Here is a 21,535-nt window from a genome sequence, read left to right on the forward strand (position 1 = left end):
GTTTTTCAACATTCCTGCGACTACATATTTTTAAATAGTATTTATATTTTTATAGTATTTATTCATTTTTTTCTCATCTATATATATGTTTCTTGTCTATGCACCAAAACACCAAAGGCGACTTTTGAAACCAGTAAAGTCATCCCTAAAATGTACAGATAAAGGACAACAAGACGTCATGAAGACATAAACAGTAACAAAATAAGTTCGTAAAATGGTAAAACACTTCAAGCCATGCAGCACAGAGTTGTTTGACACAACTATGCAATTTGCACATTTCCACTCACATTATAAATAAGTGAACAAGCAGTGATGAAAGAAGCACTCAAATGTTTTGCAGTAGAAATACAACAGTATACAGAAGCACTGTGTTGATTGATTGATTTGATGAATTAAGATAGAGTACACAAACGTGCATACAGTACTAAAATCCATCAGGATAACGCAGTAAGGTCACATGACTTATTTCCATGGCGGTCCTGGAGCCTAGGAGGCTGACATGCACATGCTACTAATAATTGGTGTAATATGTTACTAATTACACCAATTAACCTAATAAAATACACCTACTTAACAATAGAAATAAAATACATGAAATTAAATAAAATATAATAAAGTCTTGTATTCAAAACTTGAATACTTGAGTAAAAGTGCAGTAGTAGTTATGTGCTGATGTGTACATCACTTTAATGTTGCAGCTGGTAAAGGCGGGGCTAAAGTTACCAAGTAAATGCACTGTAATAAAAAGTCCAATATATAAAGTAGGAGAAAATGGAAATACTCAGGTAAAGTTAAGGTTCCTACCTCAAAACTGTACTGAAGTGTAGTACTTGTGTAAATATACTCGGATACTTTGTATTACTTGCAAGTAGATACATTGGCTTTAATGGTGGTGCACAGGTTGGTGAACTGGGACCTCAGTAAATAATAATTAACAATGATTTTACTATCATTAATATTGTTATTATTGATAGTGGTAGGCTATTATAATGAAATGTTAAATACTACATTCTTTTCATTGAGTCTTTAATACAGACTAATGTGGGTCTAAACTGGAGGAGTCAGTGCCAGTAACTCAACATCGAAAACGGATGTGATTGTCAACACACACACACACACACACACACACACACACACACACACACACACACACGATACCACTACAGCGGGAGTGATGAGGAAGGAGGCGCGCATGCTCTCCAAGTCTACAAACAAAAGTTGCAAGAGATCGATACTCATCATCAGGACTGTAAAAGACTTCATCACCGCGGGGCCAAAGTCTCCCTGCGGTCCCTTCTCCTCCAGTCTGCGCGGCCAGAGGTCTCAATATGGGCCCGGGTAGAGAGATGACGAAGACTCCGTCGATCATCCGCGGATCACCGGTGCTGCTGCTTCTGCTGCTGATGGTGCTCACAGGGGTTTACATTGACGGGTATAAGCCTGTCATCATCATGCATGGCATTTTTGATTCACCAAAGCAGTTCAGAACGATGTCTCTTTTCATAAGCAAGGTAGGACATCTTTAAAGCGTGTGCAAACTTGTACAAGGTGTTTAATTTTGGGAACTGACTTCTCGAATTCATAGAAAAATCTGGTGGAAGAAGCACTCAGGTGTTTTACTCAAGTCAAAGTCCTGCATTCAAAGTGTTGCCAAAGTGAAAGTGCACAAGTACTGATATCAAAATGCACTTAACCTAACAGTAATATAACCTAACAAGCAGTAATGTAGTGGTAACTGATGAGGTGGGTGTACTACTAGGTAGATTACCGATGAGGAAGTGGGCATACTCTCCTATGTATTACAATGGCTTTTTAGCTGATAGGTGGGTACACTGTAACTGGATAGAAAAAGAAGTGGTTATACCCCATATACCTGAGTATACCCTCCACTACACCACCGCTAACTAAAGTTATGAAACAAATGTAGTGGAGTAAAAAGTAGGGGAGCACAGGGTTGGTTGGGACATTTTTGTATCAACATGAAATAACCTAATTATTTGATTGCTGAACAGATACAGGTGCCTGCTAACAATTTATCGAGGATTATTAGAGTTTTTTTGTCTACTTTTTATTCATTTTTAACAAGAACTATAAACAAAATCGTTCCAACTTTCCTGTGCGAGGTAATCATTTTTCTAACATTTGTATGTGGCATAGCTAAAAAAAAAAGTACGGCTGAACAAAAATAGCAAAGAGCAAAAAATGTATTTACATGCTATAGATTTCAAAACTGCGACTGAAATGTGAGGACTGGTCAGAAGGTGTGCACTGTGAGGTTGGAAGTGAAAAGGGTTTGGCTCAGTATGAGCATGGTGAATGATACAGGCATAGTTGCTTTCTAACCCTGTAACTGTCCCTCTGTCCCAACTGACCCCACTCTCCCCTATGATATTGCCCTCTGACATGTCGTAACACCATAGAGTAGCGTACACTCAAGTAATGTACAAACACCTTAAAATTGTACTCAAGTACAGTTCAGTAAATGTATGTAGATATGAATGATGGTCCAGATGTTTATGCATTTTATTTTAAGGAACTTGTAAACCTGTTTTAATTCTCACGCAGTTTTTCACTCATTGCTGAGGCTTGATGTTGATCATTTAAACTGTGTGAGCACATTAAAGGATTATTGAACGGGCCTACGGTGCACAGAAAGGGCACAGAGGTTAAGGGGGTGCCACCTGCAAAATGTCACTTAAATTAACAGGTTCTTGACCAGGAAGTGATTCAAAATGACCTCAAAGAGATACAAAACCACAAAAAGATGCATTTCAACCAACAACACAAAAAGATTATTAACAATTCCAGTATGTTATTTCAATGGCCAGTATTTGTGAGCTACTCTCCGTCAAAGCCTGAAACCAGAGAAGTAAGTCTCAAACATGTGGTGTCATAGAGTATAAAGTCTAGAGCTGCTCCATAGGCAATGAATAGGAGCCTGATTTTGTGGCCCCACAGAGTGCTTGTTTTGTTTTTTAAACCCAAATGAGCTTTATTTTATTGCAGTGATCTCAGTTCTAAAGAAATTCTACACATTTCTTCTATTAAAATGTGCTTCTAACATCATGGGCCTGATACTTATTTCTACAAATCTGGCCAAACCTTAAGAGCGGTGGTAGCTATGGATTCCAAATCCAAAAAAAGTAAAGTTTCAGTGGAGAATACAGAATTTGATAGTGTGTGGACATTTCCATTTGCTTGTACCACCCACTCTGCAAAGTTAAAAATAATATAAATCATAAATAGCCCACTGCAGAATAGGCAACTTGTGGTGAAACCTATTAATGGATGCTCATTTAGACCTACTAGTGATGTTAAATGGCTCAATGACCCAATAGTCTGTGTTACCTTCATTAGAAAGCTAAAAAAATGTTTTGTGGCTCCAGACAGATTTTGTGTTTATTACTTTTGGTCATAAATGGCTCTCTTGATAGTAAATGTTGCCCTGGGTGCTCTCATCATCTAGAGCTCCAGACTTTATAAACTATGACATCACACATTTGAGTTTTAGTGCTTTAGTTTTTTTATGTGGGAGAGTTGTTCATGTTGACTGATTTTTGTTGGACTGTCTTGGATCCCTTTAACAAGTATAAAGTCTATGTGTTTTGCACCTATGAAGATTAGGTGGTGGGGCCCTATCTGTGCCCAGGGACCCATTGTCTGATAATCCACCCCTGTGTGAGCAGTCAGATTAAGTAGACGTTCATTGAATGTATGACTTTAGATCTACAGTAGGTGACAGATTATCCTAAAGTGAGACTTTAGGTGAAGTGAAAATCAGCAAGCAGTTTCAAGATAACACTTTCTGTTCTGCTGTTATTCTCTATTCCTCAAAATCAGTTTTATTTCAGAAGAATGTTCTCACATGTACCCACATCTGACTGAGCGGGCTGATAACATTATCAGTCATCAAGCTGACAGCTGATTGAATCAGCCATCACTGTGTTTCTGTTACTCTGTGTCTTGTTTTTTAATGTAATTCCCAGGTGCACCCAGGCACGGAGGTGACGGTGATTGACTTGTACAATAACCTGGAGAGTCTGAAGCCACTGTGGAAGCAGGTTCAAGGCATCAGGAAAGTCTTTGACTCCATCGTGCAGAACGCTCCTGATGGCGTCCATCTTCTTTGCTTCTCACAAGGTCCACTCACACAATTACATACTCACACTGTGCACACACACCACTGCCATCCTGTAGCCATGAATGTAACAGCAGAGAACCAGACCCAGAGGGAAAAGTTTGCTGCTCATAATAGTCTTATCTTTGTCTCATCAGAAATAAATCAGCTTTTGGAGATTACTAATTTCAGATCTGTTTCTCCCAAACCCAACGTTAGGAATAAATCATCCAGAGTTCTTTTGCTGTGCTCACATGCTTCTCAGACGTTTGTCAACCGGTTTATTTTTTTTACAGTCACACATTTCATATGTTTCATATCGCCATTTCTTTTCTTTTTTTTTTAAAGATATGTTTGGGGGCATTTTGCCTTTAATTAATAGGACAGTTTTTCATTTCATTTCATTTTATTAGGAATCACCATTAGCACTTGTTATAAACAAGGCTATTCTTCCTGGTGCCCAATCTTCTCACATCACAACATCAAACAAATCACACATATACATACAATACACATATACAATACAGTACAACATACAATACAATACAAACCAAACAAACAATAGTTCACTTATTTGAATCAAGTACAATAAAATTCATAAATCTGTACATTTCTGGTATGCATAGCCACAGGTTTCTCTCCACTTTCCATTTTCCATTTTCGCCAATACAAATAGTAAAAAACATAAACAACAACAACACCAAAGAAAGAAGTCTGGAGCGACACCTTCCTTCAGTTGCATGTCTCGTTTGATGTTCATGTTGAGCAAAATTAGGCAATAACCTTCTATACAATATCCTCGGAGACTGTGTTACCATAATGTTTCTCAAAAAGTTTAACAAAACATAATGAGCCCTCTGTCTTACAGTTAACCATCTCAGGCTGTTATGCATGTCCTTCACGTTGGTTGTGTAAGAACACTGTAATGCACAACGTGCTGCTTTATTTTGAACAACTTGCAGTTTTCTCATGTCCTTCATAGAAGCACTCGACCATATTACACAACAATAATCTAGCTGTGACAGCACTAAAGCATTTAGGACCTGTTTGATAACTTCCAGTGGCATACCTCTTGAAATTCTTCTTGCAACTGACACTCCCCTTCCCATTCTACTTACAGTGTTATCAATATGGTTTAAGTATGAAAGTGGAAGGGAGAGGGGATGACATGCAGCAAAGGGTCACAGGCTGGAGTGACAAGCCACCAATGCCCCAGATATTGTCATTTCTAAAGTGACAGAGGTATCAGATGACTTCGTCACTGGCAGGTGAAGGGGATGGTGGTTAGGTGAGACAACAGCAAGTTTTTAAGCACCAAATGTGGGTGTTTTTCAGTGACCTGTCGCTGTTTTCCCAGTGGGGATAGTGCCACGAAACACAGTTGCTTTTTACTGAGATATTGCTGCTTTTCCAGGTGGGCTTGTGCCACCAAGACTGTTTTTTAGGCCAAAACAGGATCTTTTCTTGATCATAACCAAGTGATTTTCATTCCTAAACCTAACCACATGTTATGTTTTTGTTTTAAATTATTTTTGTGGGCTTTTTTGCCTTTAATGACAGGACAGAAAGTGAAATGGGGAGACAGAGAGAGAGTGGGGACTGACATGCAGCAAAGGGCTGTGAGCTGGATTTGAAGCTGCTGCAGCTGCCTCTGTACATGGGGCGGCGGCACTATCCACTACACTACCGACGCCCCCGCCTAATCACATGTTAACCACAGCAGTGATAAAACATAAAGCATCACTGTATGTACATGATAATGTGGACATGTAATATACAGTGCCAACTTTTTATCTGGTGATTGGGTTTTTAAAGTGAAATAGCAGCACTTGCCCATCCCTCATTACCGCCACTGAGGTGCCTTTGAGCAAGGCCCTCGACTCCACCTGCTTCAGTGGAGCTGGTCAGCAGCCAGAAGATCACAGTGTGGTTTCACTGGGCAGCTTTCTGGTGTGTATTTGTGCAGCTGTGCAAATGCGATCGGAGCGGTCCTGCAGAAGTGAAGCTTCCTCTCAGTGCAACTTCCCTGAATAAATAGCCTCAAGGTGAAAACAAAACACAGAGCAAAGCTGATCGTCCATGAACTGCAGGATAGGTGGTCCAATCCAAAGTGTCCTTGAGCCTGTCACTGGCATTACTCTCAATGGTTTTGTCTCAGTGGAGTGGACTAAATAATAGAAACACCTTTCTGTGTTACGCAAAACTGTTCATCAGCATCACAAACTACATCCTCCAAAATGACCACAAAGCTCAAGTAACACCTCTCCACAATAATTTAAACAAAACACTGAACATTATAACCTTCATAAAGGTAGACGTTGATGCAGGACTGCTGGATTAGACCACATTAGTTTGAGTTGGGTGTAAACTGAGTGTCTATTTAAAGAGGCGTCACTCAGTCTGTCAAACACCAAGATAAACTGTCACTGTGAGATTATGTTAGACAAATATGGATGTTGTATTATCTGTTCATTTTGACTACGGGGAGACAGTGTCTGTTACCCGAAGGTCAGTCTAACAAAATAATCACCATGAGTGTATTTTACTTCATTACACACACACACACACACACACACACACATTAAAGTTAAGGAGCAGTATCTATACACCCCAGGCCTTCAACTTTCACGTCCTCATTTCTAGCAAACCGAAATAAGTGCCATGTTTTAACCAAGCAGCTCACAGTTCTTACAGTTCTTCAGTTTATGTTTCTATGTACTCAAAAGTTTAGAGGAAACAGCATTTACGAACGGGGGCAGCAATTGTGTAAGGGTGGTCATGGCCCCTTCTAGTCCCCCCATGGCAGCGCTTCTGCCCACTTGGTAACCATCACTGCATCAGATCAGATACACGCACTGGTTTGTTGAAGCATTCTTGACGTTGTGTCCTCTCCTTTTCTTTCTAAGGTGGTCTTATTTGTCGAGCACTTCTCTCCATGGCTCCAAACCACAACGTTGACACCTTCATTTCACTGTCATCACCACTCGCCGGGCAGTACGGAGGTCAGGGAGCTTTATTTCACTGTGTAATCCTTGTCCTCCAGGGAATGATGACTTTTTAGGACTCACAGTTAATTCATCAGAACCTTAAACAGTAATGCAGTGATACCTTTATAGCCAAATGTGACCTGCAATTCAGTGCCAGGTGGCCCATCGACCATTTTCTTATTCACAATGATAATAAATTAAGTCACATCAGGACTTTTTTTTCAACTCTGAATGTAAATAAGGTGTCAGGGTAAATATTATTAATGTTAAAGTTTATTAATTTGCCCTTGGACTGCTGTCATTTTGCAAAAGTGGATTGATTTGTAATATATCTTAAACTGCAAATTACTGTCTTACTCCACAGACACAGAATACCTGAGGTGGGTTTTTCCCAACTGGATAAAGACGACACTGTTTCATATTTGCTACAACAGAGTGGGACAGAAAGTTTCTATCTGCGACTACTGGAACGGTGAGAAAGCTGAACATATTTACCTTTAACTGAGGAGAACCTGCTGGTGATATTACATTCACATCTTGCAAAGATACCACAACATATATTCTTCTTTTCCCCACAGACCCTCACCATCGCTACCGCTACCTGCAGGGCAACAGCTTTCTGCCCAAGCTCAATGGTGACAGTCTTCACGACGACATGAAAGGTTGTGGAATGAACTACTGTCATTATGTGCTGTGTACCTGTGGATGTACGGTAACAATTTACAGTAATGCTTTTTTATTAACTTCACGTCCTCAGACTGGAGGAAAAACTTCCTGCGGATCAAGAAGCTTGTGCTGATTGGAGGACCAGACGATGGCGTCATAACACCGTGGCAGTCCAGGTTTTATCATTTATATGAACGTTCTTTTATTTTAATGTGCCTGTTATAAAAAAGCCTAATTAATCAGTGGTGGGTGTAGTAGCTTACAATGACAACAATAATATCACTATTTTTTGGGGGAGATAAACTGACTATATATATATTATGCATTAAATTAGCTTTCAACCTGAAAAACGTGCAGAGGAGTTTCCAGTATTTTTAGAGTCTAAAGTCTTGTCTGCAGGTCTGCCTCTCAGGCTGCAGGTACAGCCTCCAACCATTAGAGGGCAGCTTGTGTAAATGTAATGAGGCTGAAAACTGATGTAAGTGTCAATAGATATGTTAATGAATAAAAACAGGAATAAATAAATACACAATGAATAAATACATAGATAAATAAATACAGAAAAAATACATTAAAAGATAAAAAAAATTATAAAAAAATAAATTACATAAATAAATCCATAAATGAATGAAGAATGTAGGACTTACTGCTTTATAATCACACAGACACAGATGTAGGCTACAGGAATAAATAAATGTAGCTGTACAAAAAGTGTTGGAATGAATTTAAGATATTTATTTATATCCTGTTTATGAACTTTTTATATGTATGTATTCATGTATTTATCATTTATCACTTCTTTAAAAAATGTATTTATTTATGCATTTATTTATTTTGATTTTTATTATTATCTATTTATCTTCTCATTTCCATATAACTTCTGACATTTACTAATTCTTTTATTCTTTTATTTATGCATTTATTTATTGTAGCATTTATGATTTTAAATGAAATGTTAAAAAAATAGAAATTATTTATTTATACATTTATTTATTTTGATTTTGATTTATTATCTATTTATCTTTTCATTTCCATATAAATTTCTACATTTACTGATTATTTTATTCTTTTATTTATGCATTTATTTATTGTAGCATTTATGATTTTAAATGAAATGTTAAAAAAATTAAAAATTATTTATTTATACATTTATTTATTTTATTTTGATTTATTATCTATTTATCTTTTCATTTCCATATAAATTTCTACATTTACTAATTATTTTATTGTTTTATTTATGCATTTATTTATTTATGTTTTTATTATTTTATTTTTATTTATTTTTATTATTATTTTATATTAATATATTCATTGCAGCCATGTAAAAAGTTAAAAAAAAAAAACCCACACAAACAACAAATAGAATTTAATTATTTATTTATTTATTTATTTATTTGTACTGGTCATTTGTGTCCTCCATACAGGTGAAAGACAAGGAAGTGTTCACTCAGAAAGCTTTCAAAATGTTTGTTGAGTTTCTGGTCAAAAGTGTAGTAGTAATTTCGAAACCTTTTTACCTGAACTACTGTCTCCTCTTCTCTAAACAGCCAGTTTGGATTCTATGACAGCAACGAAAACATCATAGAAATGAGGAACCAGGAGGTAAGTTGCAAATCACTGTATATACACCACTGCATTACTGGTAAATCAACTGGAAAACTATCTTTGTTTCTACTCTAGACCCTCGTTCACATGGTAGAAGTCTCTCTCTTCTTATTTTGTAATAACCCATCTTTCTCTTCTTCTCTGCCTTTGAAAGTTTTACAAGAACGATACGTTTGGGCTGAAGACGCTGGACGCTCGTGGGGATGTGTCGACGTGTGTGCACTCTGGAGTGAAGCATACCAGCTGGCACTCCAACGACACAGTGTTCAGGAGCTGCATAGAGAAGTGGCTCACATGAGAGCAAACTTATATCTCAACAAACTTATATCATTATATGGTTTTTATACAAGACAGTGACCATATAAACATAGAGGTAACAAAAATCATATTAAAATAGCAGCAATTATAGTCTTTTTCCAAAGCTTTCCTTTGTGACAGTGCGGGTGGGGGTGTCTTAATACTGTAGTTTTAAATATACATCACAATATACATTAAATATAACAAATTTTGAGGCCTTTTGCTTGTAAAATTCCAGGTTCATTGTCTGATGGGATTTTATGGCTTGTCAGGCAAAAGCCAATAGTCTGAAGTGACACAGTGAGCCATGCTCTGTGGCAGCACGTTAGCAATGACCAATCAGCTGCTGCCCTCTGGTGGAAGCTTCTGGTACTGTGGAAGTCTTGCAAAGGATCCAAAGACTGATCTGCCCTGCACTCCTTGGGATGAAACTCTCAGACGTGATGAGAGTTTTGTCACACACAGAGCAGATTATAATTATGTTTATGTCTCATGTAACTTGGTTTTTATTGACCTTTTAAAGAGGAGCACCACCAAAATTAAGAATTCCAATATGTCACTTCCATGACCCAGAAAAGTTCAGTCGACATTTGTGAACATGAGCTGCTCTCTCTCATAGCCAGAGAAGTCTCAATCTTGTGATGTCATAGGGTATAAAGTCTGGGGCTGCTCCATAGACAGTGAATGGGAGCATGCTTTTGTGGATCCCGTCTCATATTAGCTGTCTTCTACAGTAGTGTTGTCGGTTCTGAAACAAAAAATGTTCCCATACACTCAGAACATTCCCCTGGATGCTCTGAGTGTCATCTAATATCTCTCACCATTCACTGTCTATGGAGCAGCCACAGACTTTATACTAATGATGTCATAAATTTGAGTTTCAGCAGTCTAGTTCTTGGATTTGAGAGACAGTTGCTCATGTTGACCACAGCAATAACATGTATGGATTTTTAAAATGGCGTAGTTGCCCTTTAAGGATATTTAAAATGTTTATATCTGTGTTCAAATATTGAGCACAAGCTTGGGAACACCTGTCTCTAAATTATTATCTCTACATGTTTGTTTATTTTCCCATACTGTCAGAACTTTGTGGTTATCTTTTTAAAGTGTAAACATGTGATGTGAAGTGTAATACTATGAAGTGTGTGTTTTTTCTGTGCTCTTTCTGACCCTGGCGAAGACATGGTGGTGTTGAAACATTAGTCTATTTGCATAATTAAAGTTGTGAATTGATTAGTATACTTCACTCCTTTCTTCTCCATTGGAAAGTCTCTGTTTTTGCACTAAGAGGCTCCTGATTTGGCTGCATGCTGTTGGATGATGTTGGGGAGCCCTGTTTCTACTGTGAAATGTGGTGTTGGGATGTAACAATCACACTCAGTAACTAAGAAATAATCCACACCTGATGTTAACGCTGAGTTATAAAAGGTGACTGTCCATAAGAGTAGAAACCTTGCGACACTGTAATGTATTTAATTACCTTAACAAACATTAAATTTGTAATTGTAAATGTCAGATGTATTGTTTCTACTTTTTTGACAACTATGGCCAGAGGCATAATATTTTCAGGTTGTCCATCCGTGTATCCGTCCCATTCTTGTGAACACTATTATCAAGACTTCCTTGACAGATTTCTTTAAATTAGGCACAAACGTCAGCTTGGACTCAACAATGCGCAGATTAGATTTTGGTGGTCATAGGTCAAAGGCTAAGGTCGCTGTGACCTCGTCTGTCCTATACTTGGGAGCATGATATCTCAAGAAAATCTGAAAGATTTTTTTTTTTTTTTTTTTTTTTAATTTGGCACAAACGTTCACTTGTACTAAATGATGAACTGATTGGAATTTGATGGTCAAGAGTCAGAGGTCAAGGTCTCTGTGCCCCAGTCTATTGCATTGTCTTGAATGTGATATCTCATGAAAGCCTTGAGGGAATTTCCCCATTTTTGGCACAAACATCCACTTGGACTCAAGCATGAACTGATTAGAATTTGGTGGTCAAAGGTCAAGGTCTCTGTGACCTCGTCTGTCTTATTCTTGCAAGCATGATATCTCAAGAACACCTGGAGGATTTTTTTGTAATTTGGCACAAATGTTCACCTTGACTTAATAATGAACTGACCTGGATTTAGTGATCAAAGGTCTCTGTGCCCCAGTCTATTGCATTCTCTTAAATGTGATATCTCATGAAGGCCCTCAGGGAATTTCCCCATATTTGGCGCAAACATCCACTTGGAGTCAAGAACAAACTGATTCGATTTTGGTGGTCAAGATCAAAGGTCAAGGTAACTGTGACCTCGTGAAACATGTTTTGGCCATAACTTAAGAATTCATGCGTTTATTAGGACAAAACACACAAATGTCAAAGAGGATAAAATAATGAAGTGATGACATTTTATATCCCAAATGTTAAAGGTGGACCACACACGCACGCCGCACGCATGCACACACACAGGTGAGCACACGACTCTGGACGCATTTTCCTGACCCAACCACGTACATAACAAAGCCAAAGAATTCTCAGTAGGCACTCCAGCTGGTGTGCTACAGAGTGACGTTCATTTACCGGAGGCATTTTATATCTGGACGATTTTTGGAGAAATAAAAGCTGTGTTAATATGTTTACTATGCTGTTTGGGGCTTCTTCTGTTTTTTTCTCTTTGAAATTTTTACCGAGGTCCGGACCTCAGTGACCTCATAGCTGGCTACGGCCATGCTTTTGTCTTATGTTTTTATTGTGTCCTGCTTGTGGATGGATGACAGATTGTGAGCTGGAGAAGCACATTTCTGTGCAACCAGACAATAAAGTAGCCTATTATCTTATCTTAAAAGCTGGAGGAGTCAGTGCCAGTAGGCCTAACTCAACACAGACACACACACACCACAGCAGGAGTGATGAGGAAGGAGGCGCGCATGCTCTCCAAGTCTACAAATAAAAGTTGAAAGAGATCGATACTCATCATCAGGACTGTAAAAGACCTCATCACTGCGGGGCCAAAGGTCAGAGGTCTCACCTGTACCCAGGTAGAGAGATGACGAAGACTCCGCCGATCATCCGCGGATCACCGGTGCTGCTGCTGCTGCTGCTGCTGGTGCTCACAGGGGTTTACACTGACAGATACAGGCCTGTCATCATCATGCATGGCATTTTTGATTCACCAAAGCAGTTCAGTCCACTGAATTGTGATAGGAAGAATGGTACCCCTGTCATTCCTACTCTGCGCCCTGAATGCTTGTTCCTCCACTATTATGTAACTTTGGTGAACGGGTCAGATCACATAAGCGTAAGACTTTACAGCACCAGCTAGCTCAGGTGTTTGGCTTGTGACGTCACATTCACCAGCTCCAAAGCCTGAAAGACATTCATCAGTCCTCTGTCACATCAGTCTCCTTTGACTTGTTTGTGTATGTATGGGCCATGTGGTCGTGATCACATAACTGTCACTCTCACAGCTGAACTTCAGATGCAGATCTGGCAGATCTGTTGGCTATGATAACTGTCAAATGGTATGCAGACTGCCCACTTGGCCCACCACAGGTGTATGCTGGCGTGGAAATGGTGCACTGTATGGGTGAGTGTAAACAAACGTTGTCTATGACCACCCATTCACCCACCCTGCAGAAACTGGTACAAAGATCTGGATGAAACAGCCTTTACAAATTTGAAAAACTTAAAATAAATGAGAAAATCATGGTCTCATCATTCAGCTCTCATCGTTACTAGTAAACGCTACAAGACAGCCTAACCCATTCTTAATACTGTGAACTTTGCACATACCCAAGAGTATATTTTTCAACATTCCAGCGCCTACATATTTTTAAATAGTATTTTTAAAAATATGTTTACTGTCATTTTTTCTCATCTATATATATGTTTCTTGTCTATGCACCAAAACACCAAAGACGAGTTCTGAAACCAGTAAAGTGATCCCTAAAATTTACAGATAAAGCCAAGGACAACAAGACGTCATGAAGACATAAACAGTAACAAAATAAGTTCGTAAAATGGTAAAACACTTCAAGCCATGCAGCACAGAGTTGTTTGACACAACTATGCAATTTGCACATTTCCACTCACATTATAAATAAGTGAACAAGCAGTGATGAAAGAAGCACTCAAATGTTTTGCAGTAGAAATACAACAGTATACAGAAGCACTGTGTTGATTGATTGATTTGATGAATTAAGATAGAGTACACAAACGTGCATACAGTACTAAAATCCATCAGGATAACGCAGTAAGGTCACATGACTTATTTCCATGGCGGTCCTGGAGCCTAGAAGGCTGACATGCACATGCTACTAATAATTGCTGTAATATGCTACTAATTACACCAATTAACCTAATAAAATACACCTACTTAACAATAGAAATAAAATACAATGAAATGAAATAAAATATAATAAAGTCTTGTATTCAAAACTTGAATACTTGAGTAAAAGTGCAGTAGTAGTTATGTGCTGATGTGTACATCACTTTCATGTTGCAGCTGGTAAAGGCGGGGCTAAAGTTACCAAATAAATGCACTGGAATAAAAAGTCCAATATATAAAGTAGGAGAAAATGGAAATACTCAGGTAAAGTTAAGGTTCCTACCTCAAAACTGTACTGAAGTGTAGTACTTGTGTAAATATACTCGGATACTTTGTATTACTTGCAAGTAGATACATTGGCTTTAATGGTGGTGCACAGGTTATTGAACTGGGACCTCAGCAAATAATAATTAACAATGATTTTACTATCATTAATATTGTTATTACTGACAGTGGTATTATAATAAAATGCTGCTGAACATCTGCTCAAAGTTAGTTGGTCATTCTGTGGAAAAGTCTTTCCTCGACAGCTGTACCACGCACCCGGGAGGCGCTTTATGGTGCCGAGTTGCAAGAGGAACAAATACAAACTTTCTGTTATTCCTCATTCCATCGAACTGCTGAATCAACAGGGCAGGTCAAGGAGGTGACCCCCCCCCCCCCCTGCACACATACACACACCACATGTAGGCCTACTGTTGGACTTAACCCCCCCTGCCCTACAGACACAATGCATCCATGCTACTTTTTTACTACTTTTGAGGGTCTGCACTCTATAATGCTTCTTATGTCATTAAGTCTTTCATGCTTATGTCCAGGGCCGTAGCCAGGGTTTAGAAATTGGTGAGGTCCAGAATTTGAAGAAAGCTGCAGAAAATGTTCACATTATCTGACTAATTCTTGGACCACTCTAACTCGTAGCTACTTTATAGTAGGCTGTACATAATCCTATACAGTGAGGTGATAGTTTTTTTTATGGCAGGCTACTTTGTACTAGTAGGTTTAATACAACAATAATGGTCTTTTGAGAGAGTGAGGAGGGAGAGATTTTCTATTGTAAGGACCCTAGAAACCCATTTTCACTGAGACATATTGAGGTGAGAGGTAAAGAGAGCCCTTTAAGCAGTTTTAGCAAAATTCATACCAAAATGACCAAAAGGCCTCTGGGGGGTCTGGGGGCATGCTCCCCCAGGAGAAAAATTTGTATACATTTGATTTCAAGGCATCAATCTGGTGAATTCTGATGTTATGTTATGATGGCAGAATATGTATAGATTTCAACATCTTTGTGCTTTTTATGTGTGAAAAATGTTCTAATTTTACTGATAAACACACTAGTGCTACGGATTAGTGGTTAAACATTTCAGTCATCAAAAGAAAAATGACTAACGTAGGCCTACTGATCTGCCTCTGGAGCGCCAGAGTTTCCCAGATATGCAACTATATGACCGCCGCTGCTGATTTTATTTTATTTTTTTCCGTCTTAGCTCTGGACGCGTCATATCCAGGCCTATAGAACAGGTCTATACCTTGTCCTTTTATCAAATAATCTAAATAGCCTTATGTTATTCATCTTATTTACATGACAGCATGTCATTTCTGTCTCTGTGTGGTCGCACATTTACAATTCTCCTCTGCTGTCTGTATTGCGCACGGCAGAGTTTTGCCCCGATGCCCACACGCCCACACACACACACACACACACACACACACACACACACACACACACACAGGTGTATGGGGTGCCGTTTGTAAAGTGGCTCACGCTGAAAATAACATCAACACTTTGCCACATTTAGCTTCAAACAATGTTTAAAAAAGTACTGTGAATTTTTTAACGTCACCTTTTACCACATTTACAGCAATATTTGTTAACTTAGAAATATATTAAATAGTTAAATCTAAATATTAAATGTGGCACCTAAATGTTAAATGTTAAATCTAAATCTAAATCTAAATGTTAAATCTAAATGCTAAATCTAAATCTAAATATTAAATCTACATTTAAATACTAAATCTACATCTAAATCTAAATATTAAATCTAAATCTAAATCTAAATCTAAATACTAAATCTAAATCTAAATCTAAATGTTAAATCTAAATCTAAATCTAAATGTTAAATGTTGAATCTAAATCTAAATGTTAAATCTAAATATTAAATCTAAATCTAAATGTTAAATCTAAATGCTAAATATAAATCTAAATGTTAAATGTTAAATCTAAATGTTCTGGGTGAAACTAAATATTTAGTTAATATGCAAATTCACACTGCCGGTCACCGCAAGTGCCAAAATAAAAGCTCGAGATGGTCAGACTGTGTTTATAGAATCAAATAACGAATTAAAACCAACTTATCGGGGGAAATGGACACTTGAACATACATTAGCGTGATAATAACTACCTAAAATAACAAGAAACGTGTTTGGAGAAATTTTATTTCATGTGTACTTTGAGTTGTTAGTGTCCCTTCGGAGGGAATCACCTTGTTGTTTACAAATATTTCCGGGTAGAAAACTAGCGGAGTTTAGCTACATATATATATGCATATCTCACGTTTTTCACGTCACTATATCACCGTTTAGACTAATCTGGTGTTTGTAAAGTCTATAAACACAATGATTGAACAAACATTACTATCACATTCTGAAATTAATAACATGGTTATCGTAGGTTAGCAGGGCTAACCATTAGCTGTTAGCCCCATTAGCGGTGTCTGTAATGACTCATTAACTCTAAACGGTCCGTGAAAAAAAATATTTTTTTCCAGCGGATGTCTTAGTTACAACATGATAGAGACCTCATCTCTCTACCTGTACCCAGGTAGAGACTCTTGAGAGACTTGACTTGTTTGTGTATGTATGGGCCATGTGGTCGTGGTGACATAACTGTCACTCTCAGCTGAACTTCAGATGCAGATCTGGCAGATCTGTTGGCTATGATAACTGTCATAGTTTGCAGACTGCCCACTTGGCCCACCACAGGTGTATGCTGGCGTGGAAATGGTGCACTGTATGGGTGAGTGTAAACAAACGTTGTCTATGACCACCCATTCACCCACCCTGCAGAAACTGGTACAAAGATCTGGATGAAACAGCCTTTACAAATTTGAAAAACTTAAAATAAATGAGAAAATCATGGTCTCATCATTCAGCTCTCATCGTTACTAGTAAACGATACAAGACAGCCTAACCCATTCTTAATACTGTGAACTTTGCACATACCCAAGAGTATATTTTCAACATTCCAGCGCCTACATATTTTTAAATAGTATTTTTAAAAATATGTTTACTGTCATTTTTTCTCATCTATATATATGTTTCTTGTCTATGCACCAAAACACCAAAGACGAGTTCTGAAACCAGTAAAGTCATCCCTAAAATTTACAGATAAAGCCAAGGACAACAAGACGTCATAAAGACATAAACAGTAACAAAATAAGTTCGTAAAATGGTAAAACACTTCAAGCCATGCAGCACAGAGTTGTTTGACACAACTATGCAATTTGCACATTTCCACTCACATTATAAATAGTGAACAAGCAGTGATGAAAGAAGCACTCAAATGTTTTGCAGTAGAAATACAACAGTATACAGAAGCACTGTGTTGATTGATTGATTTGATGAATTAAGATAGAGTACACAGTACTAAAATCCATCAGGATAACGCAGTAAGGTCACATGACTTATTTCCATGGCGGTCCTGGAGCCTAGGAGGCTGACATGCACATGCTACTAATAATTGGTGTAATATGCTACTAATTACACCAATTAACCTAATAAAATACACCTACTTAACAATAGAAATAAAATACAATGAAATTAAATAAAATATAATAAAGTCTTGTATTCAAAACTTGAATACTTGAGTAAAAGTGCAGTAGTAGTTATGTGCTGATGTGTACATCACTTTCATGTTGCAGCTGGTAAAGGCGGGGCTAAAGTTACCAAATAAATGCACTGTAATAAAAAGTCCAATGTATAAAGTAGGAGAAAATGGAAATACTCAGGTAAAGTTAAGGTTCCTACCTCAAAACTGTACTGAAGTGTAGTACTTGTGTAAATATACTCGGATACTTTGTATTACTTGCAAGTAGATACATTGGCTTTAATGGTGGTGCACAGGTTATTGAACTGGGACCTCAGCAAATAATAATTAACAATGATTTTACTATCATTAATATTGTTATTACTGACAGTGGTATTATAATAAAATGCTGCTGAACATCTGCTCAAAGTTAGTTGGTCATTCTGTGGAAAAGTCTTTCCTCGACAGCTGTACCACGCACCCGGGAGGCGCTTTATGGTGCCGAGTTGCAAGAGGAACAAATACAAACTTTCTGTTATTCCTCATTCCATCGAACTGCTGAATCAACAGGGCAGGTCAAGGAGGTGACCCCCCCCCCCCTGCACACATACACACACCACATGTAGGCCTACTGTTGGACTTAACCCCCCCTGCCCTACAGACACAATGCATCCATGCTACTTTTTTACTACTTTTGAGGGTCTGCACTCTATAATGCTTCTTATGTCATTAAGTCTTTCATGCTTATGTCCAGGGCAGTAGCCAGGGTTTAGAAATTGGTGAGGTCCAGAATTTGAAGAAAGCTGCAGAAAATGTTCACATTATCTGACTAATTCTTGGACCACTCTAACTCGTAGCTACTTTATAGTAGGCTGTACATAATCCTATACAGTGAGGTGATAGTTTTTTTTATGGCAGGCTACTTTGTACTAGTAGGTTTAATACAACAATAATGGTCTTTTGAGAGAGTGAGGAGAGATTTTCTATTGTAAGGACCCTAGAAACCCATTTTCACTGAGACATATTGAGGCGAGAGGTAAAGAGAGCCCTTTAAGCAGTTTTAGCAAAATTCATACCAAAATGACCAAAAGGCCTCTGGGGGGTCTGGGGGCATGCTCCCCCAGGAGAAAAATTTGTATACATTTGATTTCAAGGCATCAATCTGGTGAATTCTGATGTTATGATGGCAGAATATGTATAGATTTCAACATCTTTGTGCTTTTTATGTGTGAAAAATGTTCTAATTTTACTGATAAACACACTAGTGCTACGGATTAGTGGTTAAACATTTCAGTCATCAAAAGAAAATGACTAACGTAGGCCTACTGATCTGCCTCTGGGCGCCAGAGTTTCCCAGATATGCAACTATATGACCCGCTGCTGATTTTATTTTATTTTTTTCCGTCTTAGCTCTGGACGCGTCATATCCAGGCCTATAGAACAGGTCTATACCTTGTCCTTTTATCAAATAATCTAAATAGCCTTATGTTATTCATCTTATTTACATGACAGCATGTCATTTCTGTCTCTGTGTGGTCGCACATTTACAATTCTCCTCTGCTGTCTGTATTGCGCACGGCAGAGTTTTGCCCCGATGCCCACACGCCCACACACACACACACACACACACACACACACACACACAGGTGTATGGGGTGCTGTTTGTAAAGTGGCTCACGCTGAAAATAACATCAACACTTTGCCACATTTAGCTTCAAACAATGTTTAAAAAAGTACTGTGAATTTTTTAACGTCACCTTTTACCACATTTACAGCAATATTTGTTAACTTAGAAATATATTAAATAGTTAAATCTAAATATTAAATGTGGCACCTAAATGTTAAATGTTAAATCTAAATCTAAATCTAAATGTTAAATCTAAATCTAAATATTAAATCTACATCTAAATACTAAATCTACATCTAAATCTAAATATTAAATCTAAATCTAAATCTAAATCTAAATACTAAATCTAAATCTAAATCTAAATGTTAAATCTAAATCTAAATCTAAATGTTAAATCTAAATGCTAAATCTAAATCTAAATCTAAATATTAAATCTACATTTAAATACTAAATCTACATCTAAATCTAAATATTAAATCTAAATCTAAATCTAAATCTAAATACTAAATCTAAATCTAAATCTAAATGTTAAATCTAAATCTAAATCTAAATGTTAAATGTTGAATCTAAATCTAAATGTTAAATCTAAATATTAAATCTAAATCTAAATGTTAAATCTAAATGCTAAATATAAATCTAAATGTTAAATGTTAAATCTAAATGTTCTGGGTGAAACTAAATATTTAGTTAATATGCAAATTCACACTGCCGGTCACATAAGTGCCAAAATAAAAGCTCGAGATGGTCAGACTGTGTTTATAGAATCAAATAACAATTAAAACCAACTTATCGGAAATGGACACTTGAACATACATTAGCGTGATAATAACTACCTAAAATAACAAGAAACGTGTTTGGAGAAATTTTATTTCATGTGTACTTTGAGTTGTTAGTGTCCCTTCGGAGGGAATCACCTTGTTGTTTACAAATATTTCCGGGTAGAAAACTAGCGGAGTTTAGCTACATATATATATGCATATCTCACGTTTTTCACGTCACTATATCACCGTTTAGACTAATCTGGTGTTTGTAAAGTCTATAAACACAATGATTGAACAAACATTACTATCACATTCTGAAATTAATAACATGGTTATCGTAGGTTAGCAGGGCTAACCATTAGCTGTTAGCCCCATTAGCGGTGTCTGTAATGACTCATTAACTCTAAACGGTCCGTGAAAAAAAATATTTTTTTCCAGCGGATGTCTTAGTTACAACATGATAGAGACCTCATCTCTCTACCTGTACCCAGGTAGAGACTCTTGAGAGACTTGACTTGTTTGTGTATGTATGGGCCATGTGGTCGTGGTGACATAACTGTCACTCTCACAGCTGAACTTCAGATGCAGATCTGGCAGATCTGTTGGCTATGATAACTGTCAAATAGTTTGCAGACTGCCCACTTGGCCCACCACAGGTGTATGCTGGCGTGGAAATGGTGCACTGTATGGGTGAGTGTAAACAAACGTTGTCTATGACCACCCATTCACCCACCCTGCAGAAACTGGTACAAAGATCTGGATGAAACAGCCTTTACAAATTTGAAAAACTTAAAATAAATGAGAAAATCATGGTCTCATCATTCAGCTCTCATCGTTACTAGTAAACGATACAAGACAGCCTAACCCATTCTTAATACTGTGAACTTTGCACATACCCAAGAGTATATTTTTCAACATTCCAGCGCCTACATACTTTTAAATAGTATTTTTAAAAATATGTTTACTGTCATTTTTTCTCATCTATATATATGTTTCTTGTCTATGCACCAAAACACCAAAGACGAGTTCTGAAACCAGTAAAGTCATCCCTAAAATTTACAGATAAAGCCAAGGACAACAAGACGTCATAAAGACATAAACAGTAACAAAATAAGTTCGTAAAATGGTAAAACACTTCAAGCCATGCAGCACAGAGTTGTTTGACACAACTATGCAATTTGCACATTTCCACTCACATTATAAATAAGTGAACAAGCAGTGATGAAAGAAGCACTCAAATGTTTTGCAGTAGAAATACAACAGTATACAGAAGCACTGTGTTGATTGATTGATTTGATGAATTAAGATAGAGTACACAAACGTGCATACAGTACTAAAATCCATCAGGATAACGCAGT

The 21,535-nt window shown here is 37.5% G+C and overlaps 1 protein-coding gene across 1 annotated transcript; it reads left to right on the forward strand.

The window, feature by feature from the left end:
* Positions 1-1,119: 1,119 nt before the first annotated feature.
* LOC125893627 (lysosomal thioesterase PPT2-A-like) lies at positions 1,120-11,177 on the forward strand. Its single transcript, XM_049584394.1, has 8 exons — positions 1,120-1,511; positions 3,987-4,140; positions 7,024-7,119; positions 7,469-7,576; positions 7,683-7,766; positions 7,862-7,946; positions 9,318-9,372; positions 9,530-11,177. The coding sequence occupies exons 1-8, from the start codon at positions 1,329-1,331 to the stop codon at positions 9,671-9,673; spliced, it is 909 nt and encodes a 302-aa protein (XP_049440351.1). The 5' UTR covers positions 1,120-1,328; the 3' UTR covers positions 9,674-11,177.
* The last annotated feature ends 10,358 nt before the right edge of the window (positions 11,178-21,535 follow it).

The sequence above is a fragment of the Epinephelus fuscoguttatus genome, linkage group LG8, assembly GCF_011397635.1.
Source record: "Epinephelus fuscoguttatus linkage group LG8, E.fuscoguttatus.final_Chr_v1".
NCBI lineage: Eukaryota > Metazoa > Chordata > Actinopteri > Perciformes > Serranidae > Epinephelus > Epinephelus fuscoguttatus.

Coding starts and splice junctions, on each gene's coding strand:
- LOC125893627 (XM_049584394.1), top strand. CDS start 1,329: ATGGGCCCGGGTAGAGAGATGACGAAGACTCCGTCGATCATCCGCGGA. Junction 4,141..7,023: donor TCTTCTTTGCTTCTCACAAG/GTCCACTCACAC, acceptor TTTCTTTCTAAG/GTGGTCTTATTTGTCGAGCA. Junction 7,947..9,317: donor ATAACACCGTGGCAGTCCAG/GTTTTATCATTT, acceptor TTCTCTAAACAG/CCAGTTTGGATTCTATGACA.